The sequence below is a fragment of the Taudactylus pleione genome, unplaced genomic scaffold, assembly GCF_031769625.1.
Source record: "Taudactylus pleione unplaced genomic scaffold, aTauple2 ptg000231l, whole genome shotgun sequence".
NCBI lineage: Eukaryota > Metazoa > Chordata > Amphibia > Anura > Myobatrachidae > Taudactylus > Taudactylus pleione.
This window is the reverse complement of record NW_028284633.1, coordinates 4,952,501-4,978,325: the sequence shown is the minus strand read 5'-3', so window position 1 is coordinate 4,978,325 and position 25,825 is coordinate 4,952,501. Positions and strand designations below refer to the sequence as shown.

The 25,825-nt window shown below is 50.7% G+C and overlaps 1 protein-coding gene across 3 annotated transcripts in view; it reads left to right on the top strand.

The window, feature by feature from the left end:
- Nucleotides 1-6,737: 6,737 nt before the first annotated feature.
- LOC148516927 (uncharacterized) overlaps nt 6,738-25,825 on the top strand; it is a 60,195-nt gene continuing 41,107 nt past the window's right edge. The window contains exons 1-2 of one of the 3 annotated variants that reach the window (XM_088479391.1): nt 6,738-6,958; nt 15,901-20,241. In XM_088479391.1, coding sequence (XP_088335517.1) covers nt 15,912-20,241 — 4,330 coding nt within the window. In that variant the 5' untranslated portion in view covers nt 6,738-6,958; nt 15,901-15,911. Of the gene's footprint in view, nt 6,959-7,323; nt 7,410-7,466; nt 7,510-15,900; nt 20,242-25,825 lie in introns of those variants that run through there. The other 2 variants (XM_088479392.1, XM_088479393.1) reach the window with 2 other exon arrangements.

The following is a 25,825-nucleotide window of genomic DNA, read 5'->3' as shown; positions in this document are numbered from 1 at the left end:
TGCCTAACCCTAACCCTCCCCTAGTACCTAACCCTCACTTCCTCTCCCTACTGCATAACCCTCACTTCCTCCCCCTAGTGCCTAACCCTCATTTCCTCCCCCCAGTGCCTAACCCTCACTTCCTCCCCTTAGTGCCTAAACCTAACCCTCCCCTTAGTGGCTAACCCCCGCTTCCTCCCCCTAGTGCCTAACCCTCAACCTACTGCCTAACCCTCACTTTCTCTCCCTAGTGCCTAAATGTTACCTTCCCCTAGTGCCTAACCCTCACTTCCTCCCCTAGTGCCTAACCCTAACCCTCCCCCTAGTGCCTAACCCTCACTTCCTCCCCCTAGTGCCTAACCCTCACTTCCTCCCCTTAGTGCCTAACCCTAACCCTCCCCTAGTGCCTCACCATCACTTCCTCTCCCTAGTGCCTAACCCTCACTTCCTCTACCTAGTGCCTAACCCTCACTTCCTCTCCCTAGTGCCTAACCCTCACTTCCTCTCCTTAGTGCCTAACCCTCCCATAGTACCTAACCCTCACTTCCTCTCCCTAGTGCCTAACCCTCTCCCTACTGCCTAACCCTCACTTCCTCCCCCTTGTGCCTAACCCTCATTTCCTCCCCCTAGTGCCTAACCCTCACTTCCTCTCCCTAGTGCCTAACCCTCACTTCCTCTCCCTAGTGCCTAACCCTCACTTCCTCCCCCTAGTGTCTAACCCTAACCCTCTCCCTAGTGCCTAACCCTCATTTCCTCCCCCTAGTGCCTAATCCTAACCCTCGACCTAGTGCCTAACCCTAACCCTCTCCTAGTGCCTAACCCTCACTTCCTCCCCCTAGTGCCTAACCCTCATTTCCTCCCCCTAGTGCCTAACCCTCACTTCCTCCCCCTAGTGCCTAACCCTCCCCCTAGTGCCTAACCCTCCTCCTAGTGCCTAACTTCCTCTTCCTCCCCCTAGTGCCTAACACTCACTTCCTCTCCCTAGTGCCTAACCCTCACTTCCTCCCCCTAGTGCCTAACCCTCACTTCCTCCCCTTAGTGCCTAACCCTAACCCTCCCCTAGTACCTAACCCTCACTTCCTCTCCCTAGTGCCTAACCCTCCCCTAGTACCTAACCCTCACTTCCTCTCCCTACTGCCTAACCCTCACTTCTTCCCCTAGTGCCCAACCCTCATTTCCTCCCCCCAGTGCCTAACCCTCACTTCCTCCCCTTAGTGCCTAAACCTAACCCTCCCCTTAGTGGCTAACCCCCGCATCCTCCCCCTAGTGCCTAACCCCCACTTCCTCCCCCTAGTGCCTCACCCTCAACCTACTGCCTAACCCTCACTTCCTCTCCCTAGTGCCTAAATGTAACCTTCCCCTAGTGCCTAACCCTCACTTCCTCCCCTAGTGCCTAACCCTAACCCTCCCCCTAGTGCCTAACCCTAACCCTCTCCTAGTGCCTAACCATCACTTCCTCCCCCTAGTGCCTAACCCTCACTTCCTCCCCTTAGTGCCTAACCCTAACCCTCCCCTAGTGCCTCACCATCACTTCCTCTCCCTAGTGCCTAACCCTCACTTCCCTTAGTGCCTAACCCTAACCCTCCCCTAGTACCTAACCCTCTCCCTACTGCCTAACCCTCACTTCCTCCCCCTAGTGCCTAACCCTCACTTCCTCCCCCTAGTGCCTAACCCTCACTTCCTCCCCTTAGTGCCTAACCCTCCCCTAGTGCCTCACCATCACTTCCTCTCCCTAGTGCTTAACCCTCACTTCCTCTCCCTAGTGCCTAACCCTCACTTCCTCCCCTTAGTGCCTAACCCTAACCCTCCCCTAGTGCCTCACCATCACTTCCTCTCCCTAGTGCATAACCCTCACTTCCTCTCCCTAGTGCATAACCCTCACTTCCTCCACTTAGTGCCTAACCCTAACCCTCCCCTAGTGCCTCACCATCACTTCCTCTCCCTAGTGCATAACCCTCACTTCCTCTCCCTAGTGCCTAACCCTCACTTCCTCCCCTTACTGCCTAACCCTAACCCTCCCCTAGTACCTAACCCTCTCCCTACTGCCTAACCCTCACTTCCTCCCCCTAGTGCCTAACCCTCATTTCCTCCCCTAGTGCCTAACCCTCACTTCCTCTCCTTAGTGCCTAACCCTAACCCTCCCCCTAGTGCCTAACCCTCACTTCCTCCCCCTAGTGCCTAACCCTCATTTCCTCCCCCTAGTGCCTAACCCTCACTTCCTCCCCTTAGTGCCTAACCCTAACCCTCCCCCTAGTGCCTAATCCTCACTTCCTCCCCCTAGTGCCTAACCCTCACTTCCTCCCCTTAGTGCCTAACCCTAACCCTCCCCCTAGTGCCTAACCCTCCCTTACTCTCCCTAGTACCTAACCCTCACTTCCTCTCCCTAGTGTCTAACCCTAACCCTCTCCCTAGTGCCTAACCCTCATTTCCTCCCCCTAGTGCCTAATCCTAACCCTCGACCTTGTGCCTAACCCTAACCCTCTCCTAGTGCCTAACGCTCACTTCCTCCCCCTAGTGCCTAACCCTCATTTCCTACCCCTAGTGCCTAACCCTCACTTCCTCCCCCTAGTGCCTAACCCTCCCCATAGTGCCTAACCCTAACCCTCCTCCTAGTGCCTAACCTCCTCTTCATCCCCCTAGTGCCTAACCCTAACCCTCCCCCTAGTGCCTAACCCTCACTTCCTCTCCTTAGTGCCTAACCCTCACTTCCTCCCCCTAGTGCCTAACCCTCATTTCCTCCCCCTAGTGCCTAACCCTCACTTCCTCCCCCTAGTGCCTAACCCTCCCCATAGTGCCTAACCCTAACCCTCCTCCTAGTGCCTAACCTCCTCTTCCTCCCCCTAGTGCCTAACCCTAACCCTCCCCCTAGTGCCTAACCCTCACTTCCTCCCCTTAGTGCCTAACCCTCACTTTCTCCCCCTAGTGCATAACCCTAACCCTCACTTCCTCCCCCTAGTGCCTAACCCTATCCCTCACTTCCTCCCCCTAGTGCCTAACCCTAACCCTCGCTTCCTCCCCCTAGTGCCTAACACTCACTTCCTCCCCCTAGTGCATAACCCTCCCTTCCTCCCCCTAGTGCCTAACCCTAACCCTCCCCCTAGTGTCTAACCCTAACCCTCCCCCTAGTGCCTAACTCTCACCTCCTCCCCCTAGTGCCTAACCCTACCCCTAGTGCCTAATGGTGCATACACACGGGACGATCTTCAATGATAACGATATTGTTGAACGATCTCCTGGGTGTGCTGGATGATGGATATCGATCATCCAGCACACCACCAACCCACCAACAATGGCCAACGACCTGCAATCAATGATTGCGGGTCCCTATAACAACCTGATCAATATCGACCAGGTTGGCCTGCAAGCACGGGCGATGGATGATATCGTTATCGTCCATACGTGCCCACGCATCGCAGGTCATTGGTCAGTTGGAGGCACTGAAAAATGCATGATATGAACGATAACCATATATATGATATCGTTATCGTTCATATCGTGCATTTTAATTAAACCGTGTGTACGCACCATAACCCTCACCTCCTCCCCCTAGTGCCTAACCCTAACCCTTACCAATGGAATCTGTCGGTACTGTGACCATCGGGAGCCTGACTACATGCCGGCAGTACAAGTCACAATATTGTACGCGCTGTTTTACCACCGGAATGTAGTTATTTGTATGGCGGCACAATGTGTCTGTAATGCTGCACAGAGGAATTACAATATAACACACAAATAATACAATTTATTCAAACAGATAGCACAGGGGGGAAACAACGACAAGTGAGATATCTATATAACGGAGCCACAGAGAGTAACAGCAACAGGGACAGAGGAACTGAGACAGGGACAGTACAGGGTGAGGACCGAGAGGGCGCAGAGTCCTGTTCGCGACAGCTTAAAGCAGGGGGGGGCAATAACGGAACAAAACTGTTTTTTAATAAAACATAGGGGGGCAGGATGTAGCAAAGTCACAAATGCGGTCAAACCCCCGAAAATGCTGTTTTCGGGGGTTTGACTGCATTTATGATATGCACCAAGCCCTAGAATGAGATACATTCCAGGGCTTGGATGCGGTGGGCAACGCCATCTTCAAATGGTGTTGCCCAATAGATGCCTATGGGCCTCTATTTGCAGCATCCAATCGGAACCCTCCCAGTACCCCCTATGGTGCGTGTCCCTCTGTGCAGAAGGACGCCAGGGGGATTTCCGGGTCATTCCCTCAGCTCTTACCAGGAGAAAGCTGTCCTTTGCGCTTTTCATCACGCATACTAGCGTAATTACCGTCGGCCTGCATGTGACGAGTGGCGGGATGCCAATCATTTTTACTATCGCATTTTAGACCTGATAGTTGGAATTTCTTATAGCTGCTATTCATTGCAATAAGAAATGACATTTTACCGAAATGTACTAACGTACACATGCCAAGAGCGATGTGCAGAAAGTGAAATTATCCCATCGCTTATCTTTGTGCGACGGCCATGGCCAGGGAGGGTTCCTACAAAAGCCTCTCGCGGTAATTTGTACAAAGTGTAGTCTATAGGCTACAGCAGCTAACGCCATCTGAAGATGGCGGTGGCTGGCGGTGTCAAGCTCTGGGATACGAAGGTAAATGGGACGGCCTGGAAGCCCCCATAGAAACCTACGGAGGCTGCTTCTGGCGCCGGAAATTGAGGGACCGCGACTGATATTGAAAATATCTGCTGTATCATGTTCAGAGTCCATTTGGGGGGGCTCATTAATATTTGAGAGTACCCCTGAAAACATGTTTTGGGGGGGGATATCTTGCAAACACAGTTTAATGAATATGTCTTTCATATGTAATATATAATATTTATATTAGAGATGAGCGGGTTCAGAACTTAGAGATCCGAACCCACCCGGAATTCGGGGTGCCGGGGTGATCCGAGCGCAACTCGGATCTCCCTGCCTGCCCCGGATCCCTGACCCGAGACAAAACCTTGTGAACCCTCTGTCGAGTCGCGAGGTTTTGTTTTGAGCGGGCTTAACGCTGATTAGATGAGAGAGCTGTCTGTCACGGCTCTCAGCCAATCAGCGTTAAGTCCATTGAAAACAGCACAAAAGAGGAAAAGAAGATGGCGCCCGCCATCCCCCGCCACCTGACACCGCCGGCACCCCCACTGGCAGCATCCCCCGCTGCCGACACCACCGCTGCCGACACTCCTGCACTGCTGCCCAACGTACTGAGGACACCGTTAGCGACCCCCACACTGCCGACACAGCCCGCAAACCTGCACTAAGACACCGCTGGCACTCCCGCACTGCCGACATCACGGTACCCTTCACTGAGGACACTGCCAGCACCGCAGCACTGCCATTCCATGTACTGAGGACACCGTCAGCAACCCCGTTCTGCCGATACTGCTGCCACAGTAAGTGCACTATTGGTGTATCCAACCCAAACTGTATAACACACTGTGGAGTTTATTCAGACCCGGTCGTGAGCTCTACGAGCTCACGACCGGGTCGATGTTGCTCCAGTGCGCAAACGCACGACGGAGCCAGCTCCGTCGTGCGCATGCGCGACACCCAGCTAACGACGGGTGATCCCTCGTTAGGTGTCTCGTAGCAGACGGGGCGAGCTGTCGATGTTGAGTGACAGCTCGCCCCGTTAGCTGGGCGGGCCGGGGTCGTGCCCGGCCAAACGGAGGCGTTCCTGTCCAAGTGGAGGAAGAAGCGTATGCGCAGACTGAAGCGTAAGAGGAAAAAGATGTGGCAGAGGTCCAAGTAAATGCCTACACTTTTGGGGGCGGCCCCACTGACATCATCAGTGATGTCAGTGGGGAGCTTCCTGCTCAAACAGAGCAGGAAGCTCCCTGGGGCTTAAGGTTGACGAGACCCTACCTTAGGGTCTCGTCGTAAGCCCCGATGGTCGCGATGGTCTTGACAATCGCGACCATCACCATTAGCGGTCGTTAGAGCTGTGGGTGTTAACCCACAGCCTAACGACCGACATGGAGGCGGCCGTTCAGGATGCAAGCGGCCGCCCTGTTTCAGAACGACCGCTTGCATCCTACGAGCGCCTCTGAATGAGGCCCTGTATCTGTGTTGGAAATTCGAAACTGAACTGCCACACGTTAGTGCCGCCCACTGTGTCACTTAGCTTAGTCAGCCAGCTAGCTGGATGCAACCTTTTGGCCTTAACTAGAAATAATACTGTGAGGTGGTCAAAACTGATTGGAAATTACTGGAAATAAATGTTATTGAGGAAATTATACTGTAGGAACAAAAACAGGCCCATTTTATGTGATTTTAGCTGTTTTTATGGTTTTTTAAGAAAAAATCCAGATCCAAAACCAAAACACGAAAACAATACACAGAGGTGAGGTTTTGGCAAAACCAATCCAGATCCAAAACCAGGGGAGATCCAGATCCAAAACCAAAACACGGGGGTCGGCGCAGATCTCATATTCATATATATATATATATATATATATATATATATATACACACACACATACACATACAGCAATAATCAGCAATACACAAATAAATAAATCATTGTTCATACATGGGCCCCATAGTTCGTGCAGGTTATTAGTAGACCCTTTACTGTATATAAGACAACCTGCATTTTCAGTTTTGCGGCCCTTTAATGACACTTGGGGCCCTGCCGCTGTGTCCTTCTGTCCTCAGGTAGGCTGCACGTCTAGTCTATGCCTACTGTGCGCTCTCTGCTGTCACACTAAACCTGCCTGTCCTTGCCTGTCTACTAGGTGACGTCTCAGCCTTGTAGGTGTGTCTCACCTGCTTCCCCTCCCCCACACGTCTCTCTCTCTGCTGTCCCTGACGTAGGTGGGTGTCTCACCTGGCCTGTGCTCCATTACAGGAAATACCTTCATTCTGTTGGGACCACACTGCAGCTGTCATCCCACCTCTGCACCGTGGCCCCCCCATCAGCGAGAGAAGAATGTGAGCTGCTTTTCATCCCCCCCTCCTCCTAAATCTCAACAGGTAGCAGGTAACAGAAATATGTTTTCTGCCTAATTGTATTCCCCTCTCTCTCTCTCTCCCTCGCAGCCTTTGTTCCTGTACAGGACAGTCACAGTAACCTTTAAACTCTTTAAATTGCCTCAGCGGTGACAACTGTCCGCCTGGGCTCCTACAGTGGTCTGCAATGATTTGCAACACAGGCTTTGATATTTCCTAATAACACTCATACTTTTGGGCCCTGCACAGCCTGGGGGGTGAGCAACGCCTTATAAAGTCCAAGTAGGAGCTATGTAACTATTAGGTGATCTATAACTTTGGTGTAATGTTTAACTGCACGGCGGGGTGGTGTTCTGGTGCTGGGGAGGGGTCTTCATGTCTTACCAGACTTTAAGGAGAGCTAACATGATCTGTTTGTGGACACCTGGTTGGAGCCCAGTAGCTGTGGGTGCTGCACTTTGATTTATGGAGAGCAGGCGGCAGTAAGTGTGAGATTATTACAGTGACTGATCCAGCGCTGCGCAGAGCAAGGCAGCAAATTATCCAGTGGGCAAAAGTTTTGTAACTTTGACGGTCGTTCAGGTGATCGCGTTTATCCAGCTGCCAGAAGCTTAACGTATTTCGGATGTCTGGGGGGTGATGTAAACGGTGCTTTTTGCCAGCACAGTCTCTTTGTACTTGGTCACAATTACTATGATTCATGTCCTAGACATGTCTGGTTTATGGTCCAGAGCAACTGCAGATTATTGTCAAATCGCTGCGTACCTGCTGACGGTGTGGCGATACTCTGCAGCTGCTCTTATCACTTTTACGGCTGTGACAATCCGGCTAAATTAAATGCATAGAATTTCAGTAATGCATAGGTTCCCATACTCTGCCATTACAGTCCATGCTTTAAGGATATCCATTCTTGAGCACAGGTGACTTAATTAGTACTTCAGTCAAATTTGATTTAAGCATGGATATCCTTAAAACCTGGAATGTAATGGCGGAGTTTGGAAACCTCTGCGTCAATTAATGCAGCCTAGACCAGGTGTTCTAAACTCCAGTCCCCAAGTGCCACCAACAGAACATGTTATGTGTATGTCTTTATATTCTTTAATCATATACAGGTGAGTTCATCTATCTTGCTGGTAAATAATTACCCACCTGATAAGAGATCCTCACAACATGACCTGTTGAGATGGAAAACCACTGGCCCCCAATCTCAGCCCTCAGTGCATCTTAACAGTCCAGGTTTTAAAGATAGCCATGCTTAAGCCTAAGCGGCTTAATTAGTACCTCAGTCAGTTTGATTATACATCTATGCAAAAGCAGGGATATCCTTAAAACGTGGACTGTTAAGATGCCATGAGGACTGAGTTTGGGAACCCCTGGCCTAAGGGATTGCTGTTCAAATATAAGTGGGAAAAGCAGAAGCTGAATGATGACAGCGTGTAGAGGGGTGAGATGGGCCGGTATGCGAGGCGCTGGGCTCTCATGCCCTCTGGGCTGTACTTGGTATAGAGGTCTAGCAGGCACTTACTACTAGGATGGGAGTAAATGCAGCAAAACTGGTTTTATGTTGAGCATCTGTACTAGAACTGTATTACAGTATGTTTGTTATTGGTTTACTAATTATACTGAACCATACACAAGTCTTACCGGTGACCGCCATGGAACGTTGCAGACAGTGTGGTGGCTTTGCAATTGCTAATTTAGGACTTGTTTCCCGTGTACTTCACTAGTGGGTTAAACCAATGCAGCCGGTGTCACACTGCCATTGGAGAGTGCCGCCATTTCTGCAGACTGCTTATAGGAGGTACACACACATGTAAACGTACACGGATGCAGGGAGGTACACACACATGTAAACATACACAGATGCAGGGAGGTACACACGCATGTAAACATACACGGATGCAGGGAGGTACACACGTGGGACGGGAGGATGCTGCCTAATTATCACTTGGTGACACGCAGTGATACCAGGGCAGAGCTAAATTGGGCTACTCTGGCACCTCAGAGGTTAACGGGACACTCCTGTAATCCTGTACTGCTGCTGCTGCCCGGTGATACGTCTGTTCTGGGATGTTCAGAGCTGTCAAACATCAGCAAAGTTACTGACAGCCATGACTGGGGGAAAACAGTAATTGAATGTGGATAATGGCCGCTACTACAGTAATGCGCACAAACAACGTCATGGAGGGTCCTCGCCTGTAACAGACCCTCCAACATGGCCCCTTCCATTAGGTACAAAATGCTCTGTTCCTGGACTTCCCAGGGTAGGCTGTCATACATGCTGATGATCAATGTACTGTACGTGTCACATCATGTATAATGTGATGCATGGGGCCATGAGTTCTGCCATCATGTTCCTGCCCCCTGCTGTATAATGTGATGCGTGGGGCCATGAGTTCTGCCATCATGTTCCTGCCCCCCGCTGTATAATGTGATGCATGGAGCCATGACTTCTCCCATCGTGTTCCTGCCCCCTGCTGTGTAATGTGATGCATGGGGCCATGAGTTCTGCCATCATGTTCCTGCCCCCTGCTGTATAATGTGTTGCATGGGGCCATGAGTTCTGCCATCATGTTCCTGCCCCCTGCTGTATAATGTGATGCATGGGGCCATGAGTTCTGCCATCATGTTCCTGCCCCCTGCTGTATAATGTGATGCGTGGGGCCATGAGTTCTGCCATCATGTTCCTGCCCCCCGCTGTATAATGTGATGCATGGGGCCATGAGTTCTGCCATCATGTTCCTGCCCCCCGCTGTATAATGTGATGCATGGGGCCATGAGTTCTGCCATCATGTTCCTGCCCCCTGCTGTATAATGTGATGCATGGGGCCATGACTTCTCCCATCGTGTTCCTGCCCCCTGCTGTGTAATGTGATGCATGGGGCCATGAGTTCTCCCATCATGTTCCTGCCCCCTGCTGTGTAATGTGATGCATGGGGCCATGAGTTCTGCCATCATGTTCCTGCCCCCTGCTGTATAATGTGATGCATGGGGCCATGAGTTCTCCCATCGTGTTCCTGCCCCCTGCTGTATAATGTGATGCATGGGGCCGTGAGTTCTCCCATCGTGTTCCTGCCCCCTGCTGTATAATGTGATGCATGGGGCCGTGAGTTCTCCCATCGTGTTCCTGCCCCCTGCTGTATACTGTGATGCATGGGGCCGTGAGTTCTGCCATCGTGTTCCTGCCCCCTGCTGTATAATGTGATGCATGGGGCCGTGAGTTCTGCCATCGTGTTCCTGCCCCCTGCTGTATAATGTGATGCATGGGGCCGTGAGTTCTGCCATCGTGTTCCTGCCCCCTGCTGTATAATGTGATGCATGGGGCCATGAGTTCTGCCACCATGTTCCTGCCCCCTGCTGTATAATGTGATGCATGGGGCCATGAGTTCTGCCACCATGTTCCTGCCCCCTGCTGTGTAATGTGATGCATGGGGCCATGAGTTCTGCCACCATGTTCCTGCCCCCTGCTGTGTAATGTGATGCATGGGGCCATGAGTTCTGCCATCATGTTCCTGCCCCCTGCTGTATAATGTGATGCAGTGATGCATGGGGCCGTGAGTTCTGCCATCATGTTCCTGCCCCCTGCTGTATAATGTGATGCGTGGGGCCGTGAGTTCTGCCATCATGTTCCTGCTGTATAATGTGATGCATGGGGCCATGAGTTCTGCCATCATGTTCCTGCCCCCTGCTGTATAATGTGATGCATGGGGCCGTGAGTTCTGCCATCATGTTTCTGCCCCCTGCTGTATAATGTGATGCATGGGGCATTGAGTTCTGCCATCCTGTTCCTGCCCCATGCTGTAATGTGATGCATGGGGCCATGAGTTCTGCCATCCTGTTCCTGCCCCCTGCTGTATAATGTGATGCATGGGGCCGTGAGTTCTGCCATCATGTTCCTGCCCCCTGCTGTATAATGTGATGCGTGGGGCCATGAGTTCTGCCATCCTGTTCCTGCCCTCTGCTGTATAATGTGATGCAGGGGCCATGAGTTCTGCCATCATGTTCCTGCCCCCTGCTGTATAATGTGATGCATGGGGCCGTGAGTTCTGCCATCATGTTTCTGCCCCCTGCTGTATAATGTGATGCATGGGGCCATGAGTTCTGCCATCCTGTTCCTGCCCTCTGCTGTATAATGTGATACATGGGGCCATGAGTTCTGCCATCATGTTCCTGCCCCCTGCTGTATAATGTGATGCATGGGGCCATGACTTCTGCCATCATGTTCCTGCCCCCTGCTGTATAATGTGATGCATGGGGCCATGACTTCTGCCATCATGTTCCTGCCCCCTGCTGTATAATGTGATGCGTGGGACACAAATCACCGGGAATCGTGTCATGGTGCGGGAATAAGTTAGGTCATAAATAGATTGTACTTGTGCTAGCAGGGAGTGTCTGTACAGTGGGATGAGTGCCCAGTAACCTGGGAGGGGGAGTATTAGGGCACAACAAGGTTTAAAACTGCTCCCACTTTGACGCTTAATCATAAGACAAAAAATAGTGAGCTTATAATTTTTTATTAAGAGTTGCTGCACTACGGTCACCATACAGCTTACTGGCGATATTGGTACATGTATGCATATAAATCCTATTTCTCTATACTAATTGCTATGATACATGCTGATGATCAATGTACGTGTCAGATTGCTCTGGATCTAGCGCATTTGACACTTACCAGCTGACCAAACAGATTCCAGCTGTCATTCTCCTACTGTCACCTTTTACAAACGGGAGTGTGGTAGTTAGGGCTCTTAGGGACAGATTTATTTGCGCACAAAGTGCGCAGTAATGGCTTCGCTCAAATAATATAGTCTAATACACGTGTGTGTGTGTGTGTGTGTATAGTGAATATATAGTCTAGTACACGTGTGTGTGTGTGTGTATAGTGTATATATAGTCAAGCACACGTGGATATAGTCTAGTACACAGGTTCTCAAACTCTGTCCTCGGGACCCCACACGGTGCATGTTTTCCATGTCTCCTCACAGAATCACAAGTGAAATAATTAGCACCACCTGTGGACCTTTTAAAATGTGTCAGTGAGTAATGAGTACACCTGTGCACCTGCTGGGTGACCTGGAAAATGTGACCTTTGTGGGGTCCCGATGACCAAGTTTGAGAACCACTGGGCTAGTACATGTGTATATAAATATAGTATATAAAGTATCCATCACTTTATTTTAATTAACCCATAGGTTCTCAAACTTGGTCCTCACTACATGTTTTCCAGGTCTCCTTACAGAATCATATGTGAATTAATTAGCTCCTCCTGTGGATCTTTAAAACAGTGAGTAATGAATACACCTGTGCACCTGCTGGGTGACCTGCAAAACGTGACCTGTTTGAGAACCACTGAATTAACCAATAATAAAGAAACCTCTTAACTAGACATCTCAAAATAAACACACGGACACAAATTGCGTTGGATTAAAGGTCACGGTTTTTATTGATTGATGACTAGATTTGTATTCCTTATATGGGTGGCAAAGAAGCAGGGGGGCGCTACAAAACACTCATCTCCAGCCAAATAGAAAATTTAAACTAAATTGAGGAGTGACTAACAGCCGCCACCATCTGAAGCGTAAACTGAGCGGTGAAGGACTCGCCACCCTTTACTCATGGCACAGTAGGGGCGCCTCCTACTGGGCGCCAGAGACAAGTTCGCAATGTCCCCCACATAGGTAGGCACTTACCCCTTCAAGAGGGTGAGTGCCAAGCAATGACCTCTTGTACTGCACGTGGCCGCTGTTTTGTAGCGCCTTCCCGTCACCGCCTGGTTCGAAGAACCGCAGAGTGCCAACCAAACACAACAACTAGTACCTAGTTCAAAAAGTAAAAAATATCTAGAAGAAAATTCCTAGCCCTAACGTGGATAATGCAGCCCTTCGGGGCATATATAATAAATTTACCCCATCGGGGCAATAAAACTGAACTGTCCAAACGCAACATCGGATGCCTAACACCTAGACCACCCGACTGTAAAATGAAACATGACCGAGCGACTTTAACTTTCTTCCCCGCCTTATCTAATGGATCCCTAGGGATAATCTCAGACCAAGCAATCCACACATCGGGCCGATGAGGCTGCAAAGGTTACAAATCAGCCTTCATATAAATTGATGCCATTTGTCTGGCCAATGTCATTACCTGTAATATCTAACACCAACCAATCCGAACGCCCACAAAGTTGTTCCTTCCAAAACAACAAATCTAATAGAGCCAACCAGCGTAACCCTCGAACTACAAGCCGTCTAAACTTATGACTACCACAAATTCTTCCTTACAGCTCTTCACTAATGCATTTGGCTCGGGAGGTTTTGGGGCTTATTTTGAGGGGGAATCGTAGCGCTGCTTCTTGGTCCCTATCATAGGTTTCACGGCCAACCGGCATTGGCACCAGGGGATAATCCGGTGGGCGCAACTTTTGCGCCTTAAGCATGACAGATTGTCAAACAGGCATAGAAGGGTTGGCACAAGAATCCTTGGCCCTGGCGTTTGAGTTTGTTAGGGGCCATTATCAGCAGGGGCAGTCCAAGGCGGCCATGTCTTCTGCAGTGGCCGGGATATCATTTATCTCTAGGCTTCACCGGCTTTATTACCCCACCAAATCTTTTGTGCTGACCAGGGCACTAAAGGGTTGTGTCGACCTGTTGATATTAGTTGTTCAAGGATTTAATTGGAGTGGTTCCTTTATGGGTTACATCTTCTGATTGCGAATCTGTTTTGTTTCATCTAGCTTTTTCTATGACCTTTTTTGGGGTGTTTCGGATTAGCAAATTAGTGGCAGCCAGCAAGCATTCTGAAGATTCCAGTTTGTTAAAGAAGCAAGATAACTCGCTCTAAAACCAACCAGTTAGGACGTGGGAGCAGGGTGCGACTTAGGCCACATTCTATCCTGGAAATTTATCCGTTTTGGTTGAATATTCGCTATATGGAGATTCGTCCCTTTGGCGGTTCTCAATGGTTGGTGCACTGTGATGCTTGGGTCGATTAGGTTCAAAAGGTGAGGGTTACGGTACTCTGTCTTTTTTACAGAGGGATGGCTACATGCGCTATCTCGGTCAGCCTTTAAAGAGATTGACCGATGGACATCATCTGCCTACAAAGCATGCAATAAGCTTTAGTTTTGTGCTCCCAAAAACATTTACCCGCAGTTTTTCGATGACTAGCATTTAAAAAGTGGTGGTCTGTTATGTCTAATTTACATGTTTACGTTCCTGTTGCTTGGTTTGGGGTTGTGGATACAGACTTTAGGGATCTGTTTTTCCTTTTGCAGAGATCAATGTTTATTCTGGGCAAGTGGCTGGGTATGTAGTCGGGATGCCAATGGTCTAAATGCCGACCGCCGGCATCCCGACTGTCTAATCCCGGCAAGTATCTAATGACAGGCATCAAAATCCTGATGCCTGTCATTAGACCTACGCCGGGTCCCCGACACCTGGCTTACCGATCGAAGCTAAGCTGGGCGCGGACAGCCGCTCGGGGGGAGGGTTAGGTTAGGGGCTCCCAGGGGGGACTTAGGGTTAGGCACCCCCAGGGGGCGGTTAGGGTTAGGCTAGGGGAAGGGGGGGTTAGGTTTAGGCACCCCCCCAGGAGATTTAGGATTAGGCTGCGGGGAAGGGGGAATAGGTGTAGGCACTTACAGGGGGGTTTGGCACTTGGGGGGGTTAGGTACCCCTAAGGGAGGGATGGCGGGGTTAGGTTAGTAAATAGAAATAATACTTACCTGTTGGGATCTTCACTGCCGGGCTTCTGCTGTCGGGATTTGAACCATCCAGTGGCTGGCGGGCCATTCATTCATTGAGTTGGGAGACCTGTATAGGTGGAAAGGCATCTTAGTTACTAGGCAGCCGTAAGATGAGATGGCTTGGTGAGCGAGGGTTATGCTGGTTGGCTCTATTAGCTGTTTCGCAGGAGCAGCTTTAATCTGGTTATAGTCTAGTCCATGTGTACCTGGCAGGGCCGGCTCAAGGCATGTTCGACCAGTGCGGTCGAACAGGGGCGCCAACCCATAGAGGGCGCATCCCTCCCAATATCCGATTTCGGGCACTGTCCCGCTGTTCGACCCGTGGGTCGAAGTGTCCCGTGTGTGGTCGGGAGGTTGGGCACCCCCACCGCCGCGGCGATCCCGGAGTAGCTAAATGGATGATGCGCGCATGCATGCGGCATCCATTCAGTGCAGAGAGAGGGATGGGGGAAGCCCAGCTAGTAACGGAAAGCTGGGCTCGCCCCCAGCCTGACATTACACTGGAGGCATGCCATGCGGGCACGCCCCCAAATAATGCCATTTAGGGGGCATGGTCTATGGTAATTAGGCCCCACCCCCATTTTCAGTCTCGCAGCTAGGGGGCAAACAATACCCAACCTGCACAGGGCACAGCTACCCCTGGGAGCCGGCCCTGGTGCTTGGTGTATATAGTCTAATCTGAATGCTTCACATTTCAAGCTATTTAAGGTATAATTGCTGGCAGCACCTCTGAAAATACATTCCCACTCCCCAATGGTGGCACATCACATCCCTGGCATCTGATTGATAGTCCCTGCCTTTTATAACCTGCAAAAATACTCTGCCCATCAATCAAGAGGTCATCGACGCTGTATGTAGCCAGGCCCATAGCCAATTTTGAGTCCGATAGTGCTTATCTCCACCTCATGGGCTGTCCCTGTGCTCTCATTAGAACCCAGCGGGGTCCTTTCCAAAAACATTGGGCTCAAAAAGGTGGCGGTTCTAAATTTCCGGATTCCCCCTCACCTCCTATAGGGTCAGCGGGCGAATGCATCTGTGGAATCTAGAGGAAAGCGAATGTGCTGTTAGCGTTTACTCTTCACCTATCTTTCTAACTGTACAGTAAGCGGTTATATGTACATGGCGGTATTACCTAATAATAGGAAGGGAAGAATACGCCCCTTGCTAATAAATATTGGTTTTCCTGTATTTTTCTGTTTTCTTTAACCTGTCTTCTTTTTTTCCTGAAGATGTGAAGACCATGGAAAGTGTTATAAAGGATGAGACAGGACCAGAGGGGGGCGGTATGAGCCTTCAAGGCCAAGGTCAAGGCATAAAACATGGAGACAGTTATGAGACGCTGTTGGAACCGAAGGCTGATTTACCGGACAACTTACAGCAGAGCACCCTCCAAATGCTGACCAGTGATAACAGCACATCTCCGTGTAATAGAGAAATGAGTGACCAAGGACCATCTGACCGCTTGTCATCCAATGGGAACAGAGACTGGCTTCACAATGTTGCACCACCAAGCAAGCCAGAGGCGGATGATGTATTGATAGAGACAGCTGCACAGGTTAGACAAGCAGACATTGACAAGAGACATCTAAGTAAGGAGGAGAAAGTGAGAGACGTGGAAGAGCTGGGATGTCTGGAGGCCTCCAGTGATGAATGGGAGACCGCCAGTGAGGACAGTGCTGCATTTGAAGAAAATTATGATATTAAAGTAGAAAATGGAAAGGGGCAATGTGACAGCAAAGAACAGAGTGACAGTCAGGAGGAGACAGCTGCCCCCATGCACAAAGAGATTTCTAGACAAAACATTGACAGTAAAGAGACAGTCACTGAGGAGACTGGGGCTTATGATAACAAAATGCTCGGTGAGGAGGTTCATGGTAATGAGGTCATAAGTAAAGTTACTAGGCCTCATGGGAAGGAGAACATCATTGAGGAGACTGGGCCTCACTGTAAGGACACAGCACGTGAGGAGGCTGAGCCTCACTGTAAGGACACAGCACATGAGGAGGCTGAGCCTCATGATAATGAGACTGTCAGGGGGGAGGCTGGGCCTCCTAGTAATGTGACTGTCAGTGCGGAGGCTGAGGCTCATGGTAAGGAAACCGTCAGTGAGGAGGCTGGGCATCATAGTACTGATACTGTCAATAAGGGCAGTGGGCCTCATGGCAACGAGTCTGATAGCGAGAAGTCTGGGCCTCATGTTAACAAGACCGTTTGTGTGGAGATTGAAGCAGACAACAGGGAGAGTTTTAATAACGATAACCTAAAGGCCGTTAATGATGAAGTATGGACTGGTCTTAAAGTAATTGTCAATGAAGAGAAAGCAGATAACAAAAAGGAGACTTTCCGAGAAGTGGTGGAGGCTCATAGTGATGTGACTGTTGATGGAGAAACTGAAGCTGACAAAAAAGAGACGGTCTGTGATGACATAAAGTGTGTTATTAAAGAGAATGAGCAGACACAGCCTGACCATAGAGAGACAGCCGCTGAGGAGACGCAGCCTGACCATAGAGAGACAGCCGCTGAGGAGACGCAGTCTGACCATAGAGAGACAGCCGCTGAGGAGACGCAGTCTGACCATAGAGAGACAGCCGCTGAGGAGACGCAGTCTGACCATAGAGAGACAGCCGCTGAGGAGACGCAGTCTGACCATAGAGAGACAGCCGCTGAGGAGGCACAGCCTGACCATAGAGAGACAGCCGCTGAGGAGGTGCAGTCTGACCATAGAGAGACAGCTGCTGAGGAGGTGCAGCCTGACCATAGAGAGACAATCGCTGAGGAGGCACAGGCTGACCATAGAGAGACAGCCGCTGAGACGCAGCCTGACCATAGAGAGACAGCCGCTGAGGAGGCGCAGCCTGACCATAGAGAGACAGCCACTGAGGAGGCGCAGCCTGACCATAGAGAGACAATTGCTGAGGAGGTGCAGCCTGACCATAGAGAGACAGCCGCTGAGGAGGCGCAGCCTGACCATAGAGAGACAGCCGATGAGGAGGTGCAGTCTGATCATAGAGAGACAATTGCTGAGGAGGCGCAGCCTGACCATAGAGAGACAGCCGCTGAGGAGGTGCAGTCTGACCATAGAGAGACAGCCGCTGAGGAGGCGCAGCCTGACCATAGCAAGATGGTTGCTGAGGAGGTGCCATCTGACCATACTGATATGACTGCTAAGAAGGTGCAGCCTGACCAGAGCGAGGCAGTGGCTGGGGAGGTGCAGCCTGACCAGAGCGAGGCAGTGGCTGGGGAGGTGCAGCCTGACCATAGAGAGACAGTGGCTGGGGAGGTGCAGCCTGACCGTAGCGAGGCAGTGGCTGGGGAGGTGCAGCCTGACCGTAGCGAGGCAGTGGCTGGGGAGGGGCAGCCTGACCGTAGCGAGGCAGTGGCTGGGGAGGCGCAGCCTGACCGTAGCGAGGCAGTGGCTGGGGAGGCGCAGCCTGACCGTAGCGAGGCAGTGGCTGGGGAGGCGCAGCCTGACCGTAGCGAGGCAGTGGCTGGGGAGGCGCAGCCTGACTATAGGGAGAGTCTTGCTGATGGTAGAGAGACTGTAGCTGAGGATACACAAGCTGAGGGTAGTGAGATTGACACTGAAAATATTGAACAAGAGATATGTAAGCCTGATGGTAGAGAGACTCATGAAGGGAAGGAAGAGCTCCAGAACAAGGACACTACTTTCATAGAAATTGCCATAATCAGACCATTCAGTGTAGAAAGGGACATGGTGAAAATTAGCACGAAAGAGAAAAGCAATGAGGAGAGCGCATCAGAAAATCCCAGTGGCCATTCTAGTGAGACTCCAGAGATGGCTGATGAAAATAACAGTGACCCGGTAAAAGAGACTTCAGATGGAAACGAACTATCTGGGACTAAAGAAACTACATCTATAGAAAGCAAGAGACAACCAGAGAATAAGGAAGACACTGAGGCTTGTGGGAAGCTAGAGACCAGCGATGGATTCCAAGAGGCTATCAGTGACCATTTGCTTTTAGAAGTAATGACCGTAGGACAGGTGTACAAGGCAATGTGTTTTGATGATATTGCATCCAATAATACATCTACTATGCTGGCAGAGACTGAGTCTAAATACTCTCCATGTGAATCCTCCGATATCCTGGACCAAGACCACAATCTACACGAACAAGGTGGTCGTGATGTCCACAGAACATTTGTTTATAGCCAGGACCTCAAAGAGCCCCACCTTCATCAGATAGACTCAACAGGTATAGAACACACACACTTCAAAGACACCTCCAGCTTCCAAAATGAGATATCAGCTGATCAAGAACCACTGCAGGAAGAGGCAGCGGATATCGTGATCCCTCTAAACAGACCAAGTTCTTCATGTTTGCATGAAGAGCCTCAAGAACTGGATGAGCCTGACTGCTATAACAAAATGTTATATCCTTCTATGACTTTCAAAGACCTCAAAGTAGAGTATGGAAGTATAGCGAAGCTTCTGTCACTAGACACGGCACAACTGTCATTACAGGCGAATACATGTACCACTATAGGAGAAGAAGAACTGACTACCGAGCAAGAATCATCTGAAAGGTTATTAGCGGAACTGCCAGCAGCAACCTCTTCAAGAGCAACAGTGTTTAGAGATAGCAGTTTTGCACCTGATCACCCAATGATTGATCTTGATCAAGACACAATGGCGCCTGATCCAGGAATTGGAAAAGAGACAGATGAAAACTTGGGAATTAATAAAATGGACCAGTTCAAGAGTGACAATCAAGGGCTAATTTCCAGCACGCTGCAAGGTGTTCCCTATGGTGAGGTGCCTGCTGGTGATAGATTGCAGAGTGATTCCCTTACCTCTTCCCTCAACGCTACCTCACCTCAAACATTTATCAAAGATGAAACTATCGATCCAAAAAGAGATTCTACTTTCTCTCCTATATCTGATCAAACTGTAAGTAGCACAAGCATTGCAGAGGATTCAGCGCCAAAAAGGGAATACACTTTCTTCCCAACTCAGATATTTAACCCTATTCACCTGCTCAGTAGCAGCCCAGAGGACTCTAGTTTCTATCAGGATAACACTCTTTTACAAACCAAAGGAGAGAAGACCTATCCATGCCACTTACGCTCACCCCCTCAAGAAAACCAGGTCCCCCTTAGAGGTCAGCTACTTGACAACATAACTGGGAAATATGACAGTTCCCCAATACCTGCAGAGGAAACCACTAGCACCAAACCATCGATGGCTCTTCCAGTTGCCCCGTTGTGGCTTCCTCCCCGCCGCTCACGTCACATAGGAGACTCTGGTGGGGAAAAAGTTTATAGACCAATGAGAACATCAGAAAATCCTTTGCAAAGAAGAGCCACCATTAGACAGAAGAAGAATTCTCAGACAGCCGATAAGAGATTCTCAATGACAAATCTACCTAGAATCCCACAGCAAGAGCACTCAGAGGAGCCCGGAAGTCACCTGCAAAAGAACCCACAACTGGCAGGCACCGATGTCCAAATGTCAGTGCAAAATAGGCAGTTGCCTCGCCAGCAAAATATTTATGAAGACAAACAAGAAGTTGGTCAACCCAGGAACATCCCCTCCATGGACAGATTGGCTGGTAAGTGCTAGGGGGATAGCGAGGGTTAAGTAATGCTGCTGTTCTAGAATTGTCACTTACTGTATGAGTAGATTGTATACATCACCTACAATTTCATAAGTATTATTCTCTCTTGCAGCAAGGCTGGGGAACACTGGACCATGGGATTGTCGGTTGGGGCTGGAGCAGGCACTTAATGACACTGTAGCTTTATATCCTAGCTCCTCCCCCCTGCAAACCAATAAGTCCAGTCATCTTTAAGTGCCTTCGGAGTAGGCCACGTTTTGGATGGGCTGCAGTGCAGCCTTTGTAGGTAACTGTGTTTTTGGTTTTTATTTGTAAACTTTTTTTTTTGTTAGCTTAGGATCTGTGCGCAGTGAGAGTGCGGGATCTGTGTACCGGCTCGTCAATGTGCTGCGGGGGGGTGGACACCCCCACAGAGCACTCCGGTCTCTCTGAGACCTCTTGGACCCGGGGACAGTGCGCACTCACGCCCTTTTAGAGGGTGCTGGGTGGCGGGGCTGTCCGGGATGGTTGTGGAAGTGCGCACCTCACAGGCTGCTCATGCGGAGCATACCAAGTGCTTTCCCCAGGAAGGGGAGTAACACTTGGGAGTGAGAGAGTGCAGCCATGGCATAGAGGGTGGAGGCTGTAGCTTCTGGCCTCCCCTGCGCATTACAGCATAACTGGTAAAGTCCTGGCTGCTGCTGCTGCAATTTGTCCAGAAAGATGGCTACTGAGCTCCAGAGTTCTTTGGACCCTGCAGCCTGGGATCATTGGGGGTCATTGAGACCCACTCGCGAGCGGCAGTACGCTTGCAAGTGGGTCGATGATCCCCACTGCGCATGCGCACGACGGAGCCAGCTCCGTCGTGCACATGCGCACGACCCAGCGAGCGACAGGCTTCCCATCGCTCCGGGTCTCGCACCAAAGGGGGCGTGCTGTCGATGTTGTTTGACAGCACGCCCCCATTGGTGGGCGTGCCAGGGGCGTGCCTGCCAGACGGAGGCGTTCCCATGGGAACGCCTACCGTCTGAAGCCGGCCCCACTGACATCACTAGTGATGTCAGTGGAAGTGATTTTGGCTCTGATAGAGCCAAAATCACTCCAGGGCTTGTGGCTGGGAAACCCGACCGCAGGGTTTCCCTCGCAAGTCCGATGGTCGCGATGGTCAAGACCATCGCGACCATCTTTTTGGACGCTCATATATGCTGTGGGTGGTGACCCGCAGCTATACGAGCGTCCAGGAGGACGCTCCATTTTAATGGAGGAGGGCCCTGATTCAGAGCGAGCGCTCTGGTCAGAGTGTCCGGCTCTGAATCTGGCCCATTGAGTGCTGCAGACCTCTGCTCAGCTCCTCTCCTCTACAGCAGTTGGCCTTTCAGCTAAGTATATTTACTTGTCTGTTGCATTTGTTACTTCTGCTGGGTTCTAATTTACATCTGTCTCCCAGGTGGGTCAGGTGGTACAAACCGATAGTACTCAGGTACCACTGATTTAGCAGGTGACTGTCACGGGGGTTTTAATCCTCTGAGAATTTGTTGCTGCTCTGTGACTTCAGTGAGGACTACGTCTGATTGCGCCACACCCGCTAAGGCATGGGGGATGGCTCTGCCGACAGACATGTAATGGTTAGCACTATTGCCTCGCCACACTGTGGTTGTGGGTTTCTTCTCCCGCTACAACCCTAACTGTATGGAGTTTGTACGCGGGGATTTTGCTGCGTTCTGGGCAATGTGTGCTTGGGGGCCCTTGTGTGTATAGGACCCGGTGTTGCACAGGCATCCCGGGTGCTGCAACCACCAGGGTGGGAACTGCATGGGCGGGGGCACTCGGCAGTTCGTTGCCTGGTGGTACTTAAAGCTGTGACCATGTTGAGACTTTAGTATTCCCATATCTCTGGTGCAGGCTTCTTTCCCATTATTGGGTAAAGTTCCCAGCCTTGATTTGTCCCGCACTGGTTCCGTGCTATGCAGCGGGCGGCATCATGATTTAGGTCTGGTTCCTAGCAAAGTTTTTTTTCAGGAATCCTCTGCTGTGCGTGCAGCTAGGGGGTTGTCTTCCTTCTTTCTGGGGCTCATTAGCCGTTTTGCAGGCGCAGGAACTTACAAGGTTTTGCACTGTCCCAAAGGGGTGAGGATGTCCTTTTCGAGTCATTGAGGTTATGCGCCACTCTCTAGGAGGTTTGGATATGCATTCCCAGGCGGTGGCTGTGGGTCTGTCCAAGCGTTGGTGGCAGGAAGTCACCTCTTTCCTTTCCCTTTCCTTGGGGATACTTCAGAGACACCGGATCCAGGGGGCTCTGTTCCTTGACAGTAGCCAGAGGCTTCAGTATCCAAGTGGAGCACCTCCCATGGTAGTTGCTACGGTTGTCTTCGATCTGTTTGCATAGTGTTGTTATCAGGCCTTGGCAAGCCTCGGCATGGGTGGCACGAGCTATGGTCACCTATGCTGACATATTTCTCAAGGGGCTTCACAGTGACTTGCCATAGGATTCCCTGCTGCAGTGGCGGGATATTCATGGCAGACTCTGTGGGGCAGACCAGGCAAGATGTGGCACAGGTAGCTTCCGGCAGCTAAGGCCGGTTTGCCTCGAAGAGCCTATTCACACATAAATATGTATTATTTGCCTCAAAGGCTTTGCGCTTCGCATTCATTACCAGACTGTTCCTTGCACTGTCTTCTGTTTGTCTCTTCGTGCCTTGAACACCAGGGGGTGGGTAGTTCAGTGCATGTGGACTCCCGATCAGAGAGGCCAACACCCGAGATGTCTGGAACGTGTGTCTTCCAGTTCTACTTCTTCAGCGGGTAATCAGCTCTGTCCCTTGTCTATTCCAGGCCCTACTGTTCAGTGGAGCCTAGGCTCTGTAAGTTTGCAACACCATGCAGTCGGTGCTGCTGCGCATAGTGTGCACAGACAGTATCTTAATTCGACCCCCTTTGGAGGTTCTGCTTGGGACGGTTGCCTCGACTTTACAGTTATGGACCTTCCTAGGTCGCTTGTTTTCAAGTACTTTTGAATCAGTGCTGTATGCTGATTTTGCCAAGGACTCCCTTGTTTCCTTATCTGTGCCTTCAGTTCTGGTGCTGGCCTCTGACATCGACAGGGCTTTTCTTGTAGCAGCAGCCAGTGGATGGCCCTATTGACCTTGGTCATAGATTTGGTCAGTGGCTCTTCCGTCGGGCTTGTGGAACATTTTTTTTGTGGGGCATGTTGGCCTCCACTTAAGGACTATTCAGTGGTCCGGGTTCTACTCACATGTGTCCCAGTGGATAATTCTCCAAACATGACAGGGTTTCTCTGCATCCCTCTTGTCTCTGTTTCCATTCTGTCCGACAGCATTCATTACTCTCTGTTGGTGGAGGATTTCCATTCTTCTCCTCCAGGTCCAGTCATTTGTCAGGCCCTCATTTGGCTCATTGTGATTACAGCTGCGAGTCTCCTATGCTGAGGTGCCGTGAACACTCCGGGGCCATTGGGTCACCATCCACTACGGCTCGGCTGTTTGATGGGTTTGAGCTCCAAGCCATCATTCTTCTTCTACTGAGGGCACAGTCTGTCCTCGCGGCCCATCCGCCGTCGGTCAGACAACGACCCGGCGGTGGCAATGGTACATCTTCCGTCAGACACGAGCGCGGTGGCAATGCTGATGTGTCTTTCTGGGGAGAAGACCTTTGTTACGTCTCCCTCAATGGTGGTCATCTCGGTAGTTGGACATTGGACAGTGGACGTCATCAGCAGATCCATGTTTCTCCCAGGATGGGGGTCTCTTCTTCCAGTGGTCATCTTAGCATTCGGGAGTGAGGCCTTCTGCGTGGGGATCTCGGCACATTTGCGAGGCTCTACAGTTTGGTATGGGATCCAGGTAGCTGCAAGTGGCTGCCTTGACTGTTCCGTGGAATTTGTCAGACAGAGCATTTGTTTTCCACTGTCCCCACTGTTTCCTTAGGTCTCCAGTGGCACTGCCGCCTCCCAAGAGAAGATACTCCTAGTGTCTCCAGGCTGGCTAACACTTATGGTACGCGGACATTTTCCCAAAGTCTACAGGTGCGGTGTTGTCTTCCAATTCATCCAGACCGGCTGCGACTATGCCGTTTTCTGCAAGGGCACCTTCCTTTGTTGGTTTTCACGGCTGGACTTCTGTGACTCGGAGTGAGAAAGCTGCAGGTGTTCCTCGTGGTCCGCACCAGGCTGGGTGCCCGGACTCCATTTCTGTCTTGCACTTGCCTCCGGGTTTGGAATCTCTGCCACTTCGGGTGTAACCATTGCAGGTTTTCGCCTCTAATTTTCTTCCCAGTGGCGTTGGTTTTTCTTCCGAAGACTCGGCCGTTTTTACGAGATGTGTTGCATATTAAGCCGCCATTTCATCTTCGGGGGAGTGCCATGGAAGCTTACTCAAGTCACCTTGGCTCTCACACAGGCTCCATTGGAGTCGCTGCGTTCCATGGATCTTCAGTCTGTTGCTTGGACGCTGGTCTTCCTTAGAGCTATTGCCTTCCCTCGGCATAGTTCCGTATTAGGGTTGGCAAGCCGCCTGTTTTCTTACTTCCATGAAGATTGGGCGGTTTTCCGTACAGGATTTCGGCCTTGTATATACACCAGAATATATGGTTCTTCCTCCTTCGGTAGATTCCCAGTACTGTGGTGATCTGGCTCTGCTAGTTGTGCTGAGCTCTGCAGTTTCCTGAGATCCACCTTCTTAGTGCGCCGCATTGTTCTCGACTGGTCCATCTGACATGCATGCACATGGTTGGCCGGCTCCTCAGCAGCCCCTTGCGTGTTGTGGCCACTTGGTCTCACTTCAGCACATTCTGATGCGGGTCTTCCAACACCAGACGGGGTATCAGTGCCTTCTATTAGGGCAGCGGCACTCTTATGGGTAGCGCGACGCGGGACTTCAGCAGCACAGGGCCGTCGTGCGGCTATCTGGTACCCGGTCCACACGTTTGCTAATTTTTACGTTTCAGGTTGTGTGCCTCCTACGGCGCCCACTTTGGGCGTACAGTTCTCCGTTCAGGCAGCCTGGGTGTTCCCTCCCCTGGGGGTGGTTTTTGAACGTCCCATGGTCCAGTGTTCCCCATTGCTGGATTTTTAGTCAACTTACCGCTGAATCTTTTTCTCTTAAGCAGGCTGGGGAACACTGCTATCCCTCCCTCACGCTCAGGCGTGCGAGGTCTTTGGTAACATTTTTTATGTTAGCTAGTGCACGCTTACAATACCCTTCTTCCCGTTTCTATTGTAGTGTAGAACCCACTGTTGGTGGAAAGTGGCAGATCTAGCCAGCCCGAATAATCTCCTCTTATCCAATGTGCAGCGATGGCCTAGGGATAACATGCCGGCCTTGTGTACAGAACATGGCATACTGCGGCCTTACGGCATTATTACCTGTGGCTCTCCACTGCCGGTTGCCTTGTAGGAGACGCACAAGTTAATAATATGCATCACCAACACAAGTTTGAGCTTTTATTACCTACAGAGACGGCAACATATTTGCATATCTGTCTTGTTGAGCCGTATTATTTTTATATTCAAATACGCCACCTGAGAGCCGAACAGGGAAGACCATGGTTCTATTATTCCTACTGTCGGGAGTTACTTCACATT